The 12674-nt window shown below is 45.9% G+C and overlaps 1 protein-coding gene across 9 annotated transcripts in view; it reads left to right on the forward strand.

The window, feature by feature from the left end:
- SFXN5 (sideroflexin 5) overlaps positions 1 to 12674 on the forward strand; it is a 115506-nt gene that overhangs the window by 16707 nt on the left and 86125 nt on the right. For all 9 annotated transcript variants that reach the window (XR_012325648.1, XM_073791252.1, XM_033838267.2 and 6 more), the window contains exon 3: positions 7919 to 7996. Coding sequence is in view for 8 of the 9 variants with exons in the window: in XM_073791252.1 (XP_073647353.1) it covers positions 7919 to 7996 (78 nt within the window). In the remaining variant the exon portion in view is untranslated. The remainder of the gene's footprint in view (positions 1 to 7918; positions 7997 to 12674) is intronic.

The raw sequence follows: 12674 nt of genomic DNA on the forward strand, positions 1-12674 counted from the left end.
TCAATTTCCTGGCTCTGTTCACTGAAAGGTCCATGATACCCCAGTAACAATGAACACACTTAGCACTCAGATCTTGGTTTCTAAATACCATTACTTACAAAAAGGACCCAGGGCTTCTTGGAGAGATGGCCAAATCCACACCCAAGGCAAAGAGACTTGCTGCAGAAAGTAAGAAATTGTTCATAGACTGATGGAGACACAGGAACAGGAAGTGGCTGCATCCCACTAGCCACATTCGGGACAATTCGAACATTAAGAAAAAGAAAAACAATGGATTATAATACATTGAATAATAAGAAGAAGAATCCATGAGTCCATAGTAAAACTAAAACTGTGAAAGAGGGAAGCTCATATTCACAGAAGAATGTCAGCTAATAAATGTAGAAGGAAATAAACATTGTGGAATCCTCAACAAAATAACTGATTTTGACAAGGATCATTAATGGATGCTATTTTCATAGAGTAAAAGTTGTTGGGAAACAGGATATTCTTATGCTTTCAGGTAAGTATCACCTCCAAATATTATTTAGCAATTACTAAGGGGAAAAGGTACCTTTACAGTGGAGAGCTTGGAGGACACCCCTTTCACCAGGTTACGAGGCAGCATCACTAACCATGAAAACAGCTGATATTGTGGGCCTCTTGATGTGGTGTGGGTAGTAATCTCTAAATATTAAAGTCTAAAGAAGAAAATAAAAACTGCTCATTATCTCACCTGCAAGAAATTATCACAATTAACATTCTGGTATATGTATATGTACAAAATTAGGATGGTTTGTATAATGTGTATATAGATATAGATATATATGTATCTATATCTCACTCTATCTCTGTACAGACAGTCCCCAACTTAAGATGGACTTTATGATGGTATGAAAGCGATACACATTCAGTAGAAATCATACTTTGAATTGTGAATTTTGATCATATCCTGGGCTAGTGGGTACAATACTCTCTCATGTTGTTGGGCCATGGAAGCCACAGGTCCCAGTCAGCCACGTGATCACGAGGCGAAACCACCGATACACTTAGAACCATTCTGTACCCACACAACCATTCTGTTTTTCACTTTTATTACAGCATTCAATGAATTACATGAGATATTCAACATTTCATTATACAGTAGCCTCTGTGTTAGATGATTTTTCCCAACTGTAGGCTAATGTAAGTGTTCTGAGCATGTGTAAGGTAGGCCAGGCTAAGCTATGATGTTCGGTGGGCTAGATGTATTAAATGCTTTTTCAACTTCAGATATGATATTTTCAGGAATTCCCTGGTGATCCAGTGGTTAGGACTCCGTGCTTCCACTGCAGGGGGCACAGGTTCGAGATGATCTTTTCACTTATAGTGGATTTCTCGGGATGAACCCCATCATGAGTCAAGGAAGATTTGTGTGTGTATTATGTATATACATGTATACATACATAAATATATATATATTTAAAATCGTATGTGACATATGTGTACATGATATATATTGGTTTTTTCCATGTAGCATATCATGAGCATTTTTCCTTGTCATCAAATGTTGTTTCAAAATGTGTTTAATAACTGTATAGTAATCCATCATGTGGCTATTCTCTAACTTAATCATTTTCTCAATTGACCATTTGGGTAGTTTCAAGTCTTTTGCCATTATAAATAATATTGCAATAAATATCCTTTGTACGTAAATCTCCCCATATTTCTCTTTACTTCCTTTGGATACATTCCTGAAAGTAGAATTTCTGAATGAAAGGCATTTTAAGGCTTTTGATATATATTACCAAATTGCCCTGTAAATTGTACCAACCTGTACCAAGATTATATCAGTTTATGCTCTCAGTAGCAGTAAGTAAGGATGTCCACTTAAATGCATTCTAGACAGCATCAGATAGTCTAATTTTAAAATTTTTAATGGAATTTTTAATTTAAAAATTTCCAAATGTCAGTACCCTTATACACTTCAGGTTTTTGCCCATCTGTATCCGTTTTTGGCATACTTATTACATTGAACACAGACTTTTTATTTGCTTTTATCATCAATTTCCAGGCCTTTATAAATTGGGGAAATCATGTCTTATAGTATAAATAACCATCCCTGTTAGACTTTTAGGTCTAACAGGTAGGTTGTTTCCTACCATTTTTGCTTTCCTGCAAAAAATAGTCTCCAGCAAATCATTTTTCATTTCTGCTAAATTTATTTTTTAGAAAAAAATTCCCAAGAGTAGGGTATCCAGGCTGGAGACCATGATTGTTTTTATAGTTCTTGGGGTAGCTGGACAGATTTATTTTCTAAAGGTCTGTACCACCTGTTACGCTGCCAGAATTATATGGGTTTACCTCACATCGGTGTCCTGAAGGTGATCAGAGGTCTGCCACAGGGAAACAGAGCTCTCCCCATGTGTCCCTGGTTTCCCCTTCCCTTGGGCCTCCCAGAGGGTAGCTCATGGTTGGCGTGAGCCAAGAACCAATCTCAGCACAGATAACCCCGTGGGTCCCCGGACCGCTGGGAGGGAAGATGAGAGAAGGGCTTGAGACTCTGCCTGCACAGAAATTATTGGCTTTGGCCCCCAAATCCCACTGCTTGGGAGCCACAAAGAAATGGTTTAAACTGTGGTTGCAGACAAGGTAAGCATGCGCGGCCCTGCCCTTGTCAGGTGCAAGACTGGCCCAGGTGAGAGCAATCAAATACTCAGCGATCGGGGCAGGACGGGAGGTAATCTGCAGGCCCCGCCCCCCGCCCCCGCTGCCAATTCATTCTACCCTGACCATTGACACTCCCCTTCCTTCCTTCCTCCTTCCCTCCCCCACTTTTTTTTTTTTTTTAAAGTTCTGCCAGCTTTGAGACTCCCAATCTTTTGACTGCCTGAAATGCCCATGTTTCAATTGCACCACTTTCGCTAAACATGCTCTGCAATTTCTCTGTGTGCAATTTCTCCTTCCCTTTCTTATCTGGGGTGCCTGGCCCCAGTAGGCATCAGCTTTTCAGGATGCAGGCGTTGCTGTGGTTTCTGTGGGAGACCACCCCTCTCAGTTACCGACTGTCATGAGGACAGGAGGCTCCTCTGTGTTCATGTCTCATAGAAATGGCCCAGAGCTGGGATTGAGGGGACTTGGTGTTCCTAGGTGCCACCCACCCACTCTGTGACCCTGGGTGCCAAAATGCCCTTCCCGCTCGGGCCCCAAATGTCTCAGAGAAAGGAATGCCTTCGTGGTTCTGTAATATTCACACACAGGGGTATTCTCATTCACATCCTGTGTGAACTGGGCATGCATGGCCTCTTGGAATCCCAGGATTCTGTAAAACCAGCATCATCATTGAGGGTCTCTGGCCTGCTGCTTTGGAACCTGGATCCCTAACCCTGACCATACCCTTCACTTCTCCCCGCCAGCAGTCTCAGTCATTCATTTTTGTTAAATGCTTATTATGTGTGGTCCTGTGTTGGTGATGGGCTGGGGTAGGTGTGTCCTGCAGTTCTGCAAAGATACCTAAAACCAGTCCCTTGCTCCCTGCACCTTGCAGTCTCTGACAGATAACATGGGCACATGCTGGTAAGTGGTCGGGGACCTCAGAGAGGTACACACCAAATGCTCTCTGGCTGTTCAGAGGACGGAGAGAACATTTCTGGAAGATTCCTGGAGAAGATGGCCCTGAGCCTTGAAGGATGGTTGGGGATGGGGATGGGTGGTGGTGGGAACAGTGTGGGCAAGATCAGGAGGTGGGAACCTGCAGGTACCACCTGGGGAGTGGGTGGGTCCTTTATCAGAAGTGGGGGTGAAATGTTTCTGGGTGTTCCTCACATCCTGACCAGGTGCTGTCACTCCCATCCTATATTTAACATATTAAATATTATAATAAATATTTAAATCATTTTGACATCCTCCCTAGACAAGCATGGATTATACTCAGTCTGCATTTAGCTTGGGCATGGGCTACAGGGTACCCCCTTCCCTCAAAAAAAGATTAGCTTTGCTTCTGATGACTTTCCTCATCTTTCTTTTTTGTGCCTTTCCTTCCTGTGTCCCACCATCCCCATTCCTGTCCGGTAGGGTCTCCTGCCTCTCTGCCACCACCCTAACACTCCATGCCTGCCCTTTTGCTTCCTTCTTCCCCTCAGGGCCTTGGGGTGGGACTTCTGTTCGAATTCTCTGCCCTGAAACAGACCTCCCAGGTGCCTGTTTCCTGAGGGAGTTTCCGGAGACCATGCCCCATCAAATACACGTGCTGTGACACTTTCTGGCAGTCTGGTGATGGAGTCTGGGAAGCAACATTGGGCCGTCCCTCCCCCAGCCCAGGGCTCCAGAGAAGGGCCTGCAGCCTTGTCTCCAAGCCAGCTGGGCCCCTCACCGTCTTTGCATTGAGGGCCTAGCTGCCTGTTTGTTCCTGGTTGAAAAGACCTCCTACAAAGTTCACCTTGCCATTGACCCCCAGCTTTCCCCATCCCTCTGGAGCATCACAATGCACTGGGGTGGGAGGAGGGTTTAAAGCAAACCTATCCCTCAAGTCTCCCTGAAAACCATCCCCTTCTCTGCTGTGAGGAGTCCAGCTCCCAGAACAGCCAGCCCTCGGGGACCTCTCAAGACAAGTGGCCTGGGGCCTTGCCTGTCCCACAGAGGTGCTAGGAGCCCCGACCCCTCAGCCTCTGACCTGGGGGGCCAAGCTGAGGCTTAGCAAGGCCCAGAGGCAGAAAAGCACATTCTAGCTTTCCCCAGTCCTGCATTCGCAGACTTGTCCTGAGAAACTGTGGATTTGGTTCTTTCTCAGTGCATGCCAAGATCAGGGCTCTTTGGAACTTACTCCTGAGACAAGAGGCCTCCCTTTGATGACCATGTCAAATGAGATGGAATCTGGCCAGGTTCTTAGAGGAACTCAGGAGAATCCCTGGAGTGGGAAAATAATGAGAAAGCGGGGCCATTCACCATTCAGGGTGGAAAGTAGAGCATTCATTGTCGGGGCAGAGGCTGAGGCTGGGAGGAAGCAGGCTTGGGGTGGGGAGCTGGCCGCATCACTAGGAAGTTTTGGGGGGTTGCAGGGACAGCAAGGGTCTGACTAAACTCTGGGCTCGAATACTAAACCGCTCACTTTCTGTGTGACCTTAAGCAAGTTAAAACCAACAATCAACATGAAAAACAAATGTATTAAGTCTAGAAGGAAAATCATCACTTTGCAAGTGGTATGTTTACAGGTGATTAAAAATTTTTTGTGTGCTTTCAGTTTTTCTGCCATTTTCTCTAAACAGCATGGATTACTAGTATAACTGGCAAAACAAAAACAAAAAACACAAAGCTATCTGTACTTTGGAGACAAACAGATTCTGGGAAAGGACTCTGGAATTCAGGGATTGAGATGCATATATTTGAAAGGGGAGAGGCAGTGCTTTCTAGCAGTCAGGCTACACCCAAGTGAGACATTTTCCTGGCCCCCTGACAGCCCGGCTGGCTTGTCTGGGCTGGCAGTTAGTCCTGCTGTTTCAGTACAGGAGGTGGCTGTTCATTTCCCATCCTATGTGACCACTGTCAGCCTGCTCAGCAAATGCCACACGGGGTGCCCTCCCTGGGGCTGCATGCTGCTTTTAGACCAGGGGCTTCTGTGGAGGTCTCTCTGTACTCCCGTCCTTAGCCAGGTTTGTCCCTTGGTCAAAGGGGAACACGGTGGCTTCCCTGGGTTTCTTCCCCCACAATGAGCATCCCTGTTGCCTGGGTTCCTCATCTGACCTTGACATAGGCTGCCTTCTCTCACTGTTGTCACTGTTTATTGTTGATTTTTTGAGGTATAACATACATACAGGAAAATGCACAAATCTTAAGTGTATGGCCTAATGGATTTTGACATATGTTTATACCATGTAACCACCAGTCAGATCAAGACATTGAACATTTCCATTATTCCAGAGGGTTTCCTCATGCCCTTTCCAAGTCAGTACCACCACCACCCCGCCCTGCCCCAAGGTAACACTGTAATGACCTCTACCACCATAGGTGCATTTTGCCTGTTTTTGAATTTTATATATACTTTGTTTATTTAGGCTGCTCTGGGTCTTAGTTGCAGCACGTGGGATCTTCATAGTGGCATGTTTAGTTGCGGCATGCAGGATCTTTCGTTGCATTGTGGCATGCGTGTGGGATCTAGTTCACCAACCAGGGATCGAACCCTGGCCCCCCTGCACTGGGAGCGTGGAGTCTTACCCACTGGACCACCAGGGAAGTCCCATGAATTTTATATATACTTTTCTGTGTTTGCCTTCTTTTGCTTATCATTATGTGTATCAGCCTTCTATCATTATGTAGCAAATCACCCCAAAATTTAGTGGCTTGAAACAACAAAAAGCAATTCTTTTGCTCACTGATCTTCATTTGGGCAGGGCTTAGAGGGGATGGTTTTTCTCTGCTCCATGCAGCTTCGGCTAGGGCAGCTTGACTGGGGAAGGTTCATTTCAAGATGGCTCACTTTCATGGCAGGCAAGTTGGTGCTGACCATTAGCTGGTGGCTTAACTGGAGCCCCAGGCCCTCAGTTCTTATCCACATGGGTCTCTCAGTAGCCTGCTTGGGCTTCCTTACACTATGATGGCTGAGTTCCAAGAGAGTGAGCATCCCAAGAGAACAAGGTGGAAGTGCAAGGCATTTTAGCCTTGCATACCTAGCCTCAGAGGTCACATAGCCTCACCTTGGCTATACTCTATTGTTGAGGCAGTCATAAAGGCCTGCTCAGGATCCAGGGGAGGGGACATAGACTGTACCTCTGGATGGGGCATGTGGGAAAGTTCTAGAAGAACATGGGGGATGAGAGATATTGGGGTGCCAATCTGGGGAAGAGTCATCCACATTATAACATATATTTATAGTTTGCTTTTTTAAGTGAGGTATAATATTTCATTGTGTACATATACCACAGTTTACTTATCTAATCTATTACTGACATTTGAATTGTTTGCAGTTTGGGGCTGTTTGAAGAGTGTCACTATGAATATTCTTATACAAGTCTTTCGGTGGATAAGGGCTACCTTCTCTCACTGTTGCTGTCTCTTTAGCTTTTAAGGTTTTAAAAATCATAACAATTCTATCCTTTTATTTTTTTCTTTCCCCATCAGTTACTGTGGCCATATGTATTTTAGTATGTAAATCTCTGCTAGTGTTTTTTAAATGTTGGGAAGAAATTATATAAGTATTTCATAAATATGTTCTCTTTATAAAAACATTCAATATTACAATTAAGATTAAAGTTCCTCCCGACACCGCCTGCCAAGTTTGAGCCCTTTCCTCCTACCCCGAGGTAACCCCTGTCACCAGTTTGGTGGGTCTCCTTCTAGAGCTTTTTTTTTTTTTTTTTGGCGGTACGCGGGCCTCTCACTGTTGTGGCCTCTCCCGTTGCGGAGCACAGGCTCCGGACGCGCAGGCTCAGCGGCCATGGCTCACGGGCCCAGCCGCTCCGCGGCATGTGGGATCTTCCCGGACCGGGGCACGAACCTGTGTCCCCTGCATCGGCAGGTGGACTCTCAACCACTGCGCCACCAGGGAAGCCCCTAGAGCATTTTTGATGCATCTTCTCACATAAATACTCTCATAGGAAATATTATTTTCTATGTGTGTGTGTTTTGTTTGTTTGGTACAACGAACGGCATCATACAGCTCTGCAACTTGCTTTCTCACTTAAAAAAATATCTTGGAGATATGGCCATGTAGATCTACTTTACTTTTAAACTGCTGAATAATGTTCCATAGTATTATTATGCCACTGCCATTTAGCCATTTCCCTATGAAAGGACATTTAGGTTGTAGCCTTCTTTAATGTTTTGCGTGAGTCCCATGAACTGGAGGGCAGGCCTTGTACACTGTAAATATAGTCAGTGCTTGATCAGTACTGATGCAATCCTTCAAGGAGAGGGTTGCCGGAGCCCTGGATGTGTGTCCCTCAATGTCCCTTTTCTTTGCCTGCAGAGACGTCTCAGAGAGGCTGTGCAGCTGCTGGAAGACTACAAGCATGGGACCCTGCGTCCGGGGGTTACTAATGAGCAGGTAACTCTGCTAGAGGTGGGGAGGGAAAGGAAGGTGGCAAATTCACCACCCCCTCCCTGCAGCCAGAACCACTTCTCTTCCCTTCAGAAACCACTTCTACTGCTGCTACATCCCTTGTGGACTTCTGGCTTTTTGGAAGGGATATTCAAGTCTCTCCTGTAACCTGGGTCTTGTAGGGAGGCTGATAAGGCTAGAGAGGCCTAAGGCAGTAGTTTGCTGGAGCTAACGTGTGCATCTTTTCCCAATTCCACATTCAGTGACATCATAGTGATGGCTTGAAATCATCCACAATAGGAGAATTTACACCATGGAAATTGGCAAATACTATAAATCAGGACTTTTTTCTCAAAGAATCAAGTGTTAAACATTTACCAGCATACCACTACCCAAAAGTTCAGATTGAGGATGGGAAATATGGGGGAGGATGGTGGGGATGAGGCTAAAACTCTGTAATTTCATTTTTAAAAAAAATTTATTTATTTTATTTATTTATTTTTGGCTGCGTTGCATCTTCCTTGCTGCACACGGGCTTTATCTAGTTGTGGCGAGCGGGGCCTACTCTTCGCTGCGGTGCACTGGCCTCTCATTGCGGTGGTTTCTCTTGTTGCAGAGCATGGACTCCAGGCACGCGGGCTCAGTAGTTGTGGTGCACAGGCTTAGCTGCCCCACGGCACGTGGGATCTTCCCGGACCAGGGCTTGAACCCATGTCCCCTGCATCGGCAGGCGGACTCGCAACCACTGAGCCACCAGGGAAGCCCAATTTCATTTTTTTATATCCTGTAGGAACTTGAATTAGAACTAATTGAAATGTTGATGGTTTTGTTTAGTTTGGGGGAAGGGTAGGGAGATGTAGTTTAGAGCACAGCTCTAGAGCTGTAGTGACTGTAGAGACAGATGGTTGATGTGCTGAAGTTTTTCTTTTTGTTCATAAGCTTTATTTTAAAATCTATTAAAAATTAATTTCACAGTTTTTTTCAAAGTAATCTATGTGCATAGTTCAAAAAGTCAACTAGTACTAAAACACTTGTAAGGAAAAATAGTATGTTGCCCCATCCCTCCTCAATTCCCATTTCTATTCCCCAGAAGCAAATACTGTTAGCTGTTTCTTCAGTTAGAAACCTATATTTCAAACTAACGTGCTTATCTATACCGCTATTTCTCAGGTAGTTCTTTTGTATTATCTATTATGGTAGTTGAGGATTCAGCTCTCTTATTATTCACTCCCATAAACACATTTCTCTCCCCTACCCTCATCACCCTCCCCAAATAGTTATCATAGTTTTGGGGCTTATGGATATTCAATATTCACATTATTACAATTATATGAATAATATTACAACTTTGTTGTACATGATTATGTTTCCTCTCCTTTTCGACTTTACGTTTTACCTGGATTTAATAATTGCCTCATTTTTCTCATTAACATAGTTTTCCTTGTACCATCTCAAATTCTTACTGCACCCTGTAGCAGCCTTTTGATATTTTCAGTGCCTCCTTTCAATCTGAAGACTCCTGTCCTTCAGTTCCATTATTTTTCTCTGAAACTTTCATTTCTGGAGACGACGTCCCTCCAGGCCTTCCTCTTGGTATACACCTTCATTTTGGTGGAACACCTCTTCTGGTGGCTTCCTGAAAAAAAAGGCAAATGGGAAGAAAATTTTGAATCCTTTTAGATCTGAAAAAAAGGTAATTTGTAATTGTAATTCTGCACTCAGCTTTAACTGACAGTTTGGCTGAGGAGAAAATTCCAATGTTTAGGTTGACAACCATTTTCCTTCAGAATTTTGAAGACATTGCTCTTCTGGCTTCAGGTCTAGCTGTTGAAAAAGCCAATGCTATTGTGTTCCTGATTCTTTGCAAGTGACCTGTTTTCTCTCTTTGGGAATGTTTAGGATCTTCTCTTTATCTATACAGTTTATTTCTAAAATTCCACAATGCCATCTCTTTTAAAATTCATTATTTTGGGTTCCTGGTGACCTCTTTCAACCTGAAGACTCCCATCTCTCAGTTCTGGCAACTTTTCTTATACTGTTTCTTTGATAATTTCTTCTCATTCTGGAACTCCTATTAGTCAAATATTCAACATCTTAGATTAACACTCAGATTTTCTTTTCCTTTTTTTCTCTCCTATTCCTTCACTTTGTCCCTCTGCTTGGCTTTACAGGAAATTTCCTTGAGTTTATATTCAACATGTCTATTGGATTTCTAACTTCAGATAGTATAATTTTAATTTCTGAGAGCTATTTGATTGTTTCTTTTCTTGGTTCTTTTTAACAGGATCCTCTTCCTGTTTTGTAAATACAGTATCTTCTCATTGGTCTGCATTCTGGAAGCCAAGTAGGGGAAGGAGGCTGGAGTCCCAATATTCACTTTGCAGATTTGCGTTAATTTCCCTGCTTTTAGCCTCACCTGCTCCCGCTCTCCACTGGGCTAGTGTTCCCAAGTCTGGAGTCACTTGGATTCAGTTTCTCCAGAAGGTTGATAAACTTCCATTGTCTGGGGGATACAGGTGAGGGCGGTAAGAGTCACCTAGCTGTGTGGGGAAGGCCGAGGGGTTCTACTGCTTTGAATACAGATTTTCAACCAAATCCCTGTGTTTAGCCCTGTGATTAACTCTTTGTTCCTGGGGTGCTTGGTCCCTCCAAGTCCTGAACTTTGCTGGTGCCCTGGGGGTGGTGGCCTGGCTTCTTTTTATTTTAAGATTTTTTTTTTTGATGTGGACCATTTTTAAAGTCTTTATTGAATTTGTTACAATATTGCTTCTGTTTTTATGTTTTGTTATTTTGGCCACGAGGCATGTGGGATCTTAGCTCCCCGACCAGGGATCAAACCCGCCACCCCCTGCATTGGAACGTAAAGTCTTAACCACTGGACCATCAGGGAAGTCCCATGGCCCAGCTTCTTAAGTGTGCCTTCTGCGGGCATTGAGGGGAGGCTTCCTCCTCTCTGCTGGACCAGTTACTAAAACTCTACTCATCCTCCATCCAAAACATGTTGCTGTCCCTCCTCTGCTGTTGTCTTCTCTTCTGTTCCGTTGGTGACTCTGTGAGACACCGCCCCTGCCTTCTAGCACCTTTAGGTACAAAGCCCAAGCTGAGGCCCTGTGCTGCCACATGACACACTAGTACCTGGTGGGGTGTTCCATAGGGTGGGTAGCTAAGCCATCAGCCCTCCCCAGTCCAGTTTGTTGGAGCACCTACAGGCCAGTGTTGGTGCTAGGGCCTGGGGAGAGAGGAGGGGAAAAGCTAGAGGAGGGTCCTGCCTCGTGGACTCCCCAGGATCTAGGCAATGACAGTGAAAACACATGATGCTGTGGGAGAGCAGAGGGAGGAGTAACCTGCCCAGACTAGGGGAGTCTGGAAGAGATTTCTAGCCTGAGACTTGAGGGATGAGTAGGGTCTGGTGAGGAGGAGATGGTGGATAGGAGGAGTCCAGGCGAGGAAGCACATCATGAACACAGAGAGGATGGGGCCTCCAGAGGAAGGGACAGGCGAATGTGCTGGACTGCAGCCCACAACGTGGAGGGAGGGCAGAGGTGCCAACAGAGGCAGCCCCTTGGCCAATGTCCTTGTGCGGGGCCCTGGAAGTGACGTGAGCTGCTGCAGTGCTGGTAAGGCAGGGTCCATCTTCAGGTGTCTGTGTTGCCTGCTGAGTTGGGGGCAGCCGTCAGCAGGGAGGGCAGGCTGGGATCTCCCCATTCCTGAGCGTGGTGCTGCCCTCTGGCCGTGGGCACTGAGGAGCCTGGGTGGTGTGACCTGACACGCCCCTCTCTAGGCCAGAGTAGTCCTCAGACTGTGGCAGTTCCTCGTGGACCTGTCAGGAGTGGTCCAGCCTCCGGGTCCTTCCTGATCCTGTGTCTGCTCCCAGCCCAAGCTCCCCTCTAGCCTGTCTTCACCCCTTGGGACTCCTTCCTGCTTTCAGAGTTTGGGGAATGAGGCCATGTTTCCCCTCTTTGCTCCCTTCAGTAGCTTAAAGCTGCCTGTCTTGTTTCCTGGGCCTCCTTTGTTTTCTATCCTGAAAGCCCCCATGTGCCTCCAGGGAGCTGGGAGGAGGGGAGAGGGTGGGGGGGCCCTGGCACTAGCTGTACTTCCCGGTTCTGGCTCACGTCGGTAATGCCTGCAGTGTCCATCTGGAGGCTGGGTAGCACAGTGCTCTAGGTGTGAGCCTGCTGTTCAGTCCCCCCATAAACAGATTGCCCGTCCCCCGCCCTCCTGGCACCCCAGAGCATTGGGATTGGGCTCTGCTGCAGATCTCACAGTACTTCCCTCCCTGGGCCTCATCTGCAGAGCCACAACCCCTCTGGCTTCCAGAGCCACAGGAAGAAAGGAAGGGTGGTGACATACCAGCTCAGGATCTGGGGAAGCCTCAGTGGTCGGGAATTCATGAAGTCCCCATTCCTGGTTCAGGCTGGCCCTGCTCAAGGGTCATGCCTGTGCTGTCTGAAGAGCACAGATCAGATCATTCTGTGCCAGGTAGATGGGGATGGTTCTTGACTTCATTGTGGAGAGTGGCCTTTTGTGTTCTTGGGCTCTGTGCCTGCCCTGATGTCCTTTTGCAGGTGTGTGAGTCAGAAGCCCGTGGCTGTGTCTTGATGCCTGTGGGCCTGTCCTGATGTCATGGGCACCACTGGGTATCCTATGCACTATTTTGTTATCTAACCTGCCCTCCAGTTACAAC

This window comes from Tursiops truncatus, chromosome 14, assembly GCF_011762595.2.
Source record: "Tursiops truncatus isolate mTurTru1 chromosome 14, mTurTru1.mat.Y, whole genome shotgun sequence".
Taxonomy (NCBI): domain Eukaryota; kingdom Metazoa; phylum Chordata; class Mammalia; order Artiodactyla; family Delphinidae; genus Tursiops; species Tursiops truncatus.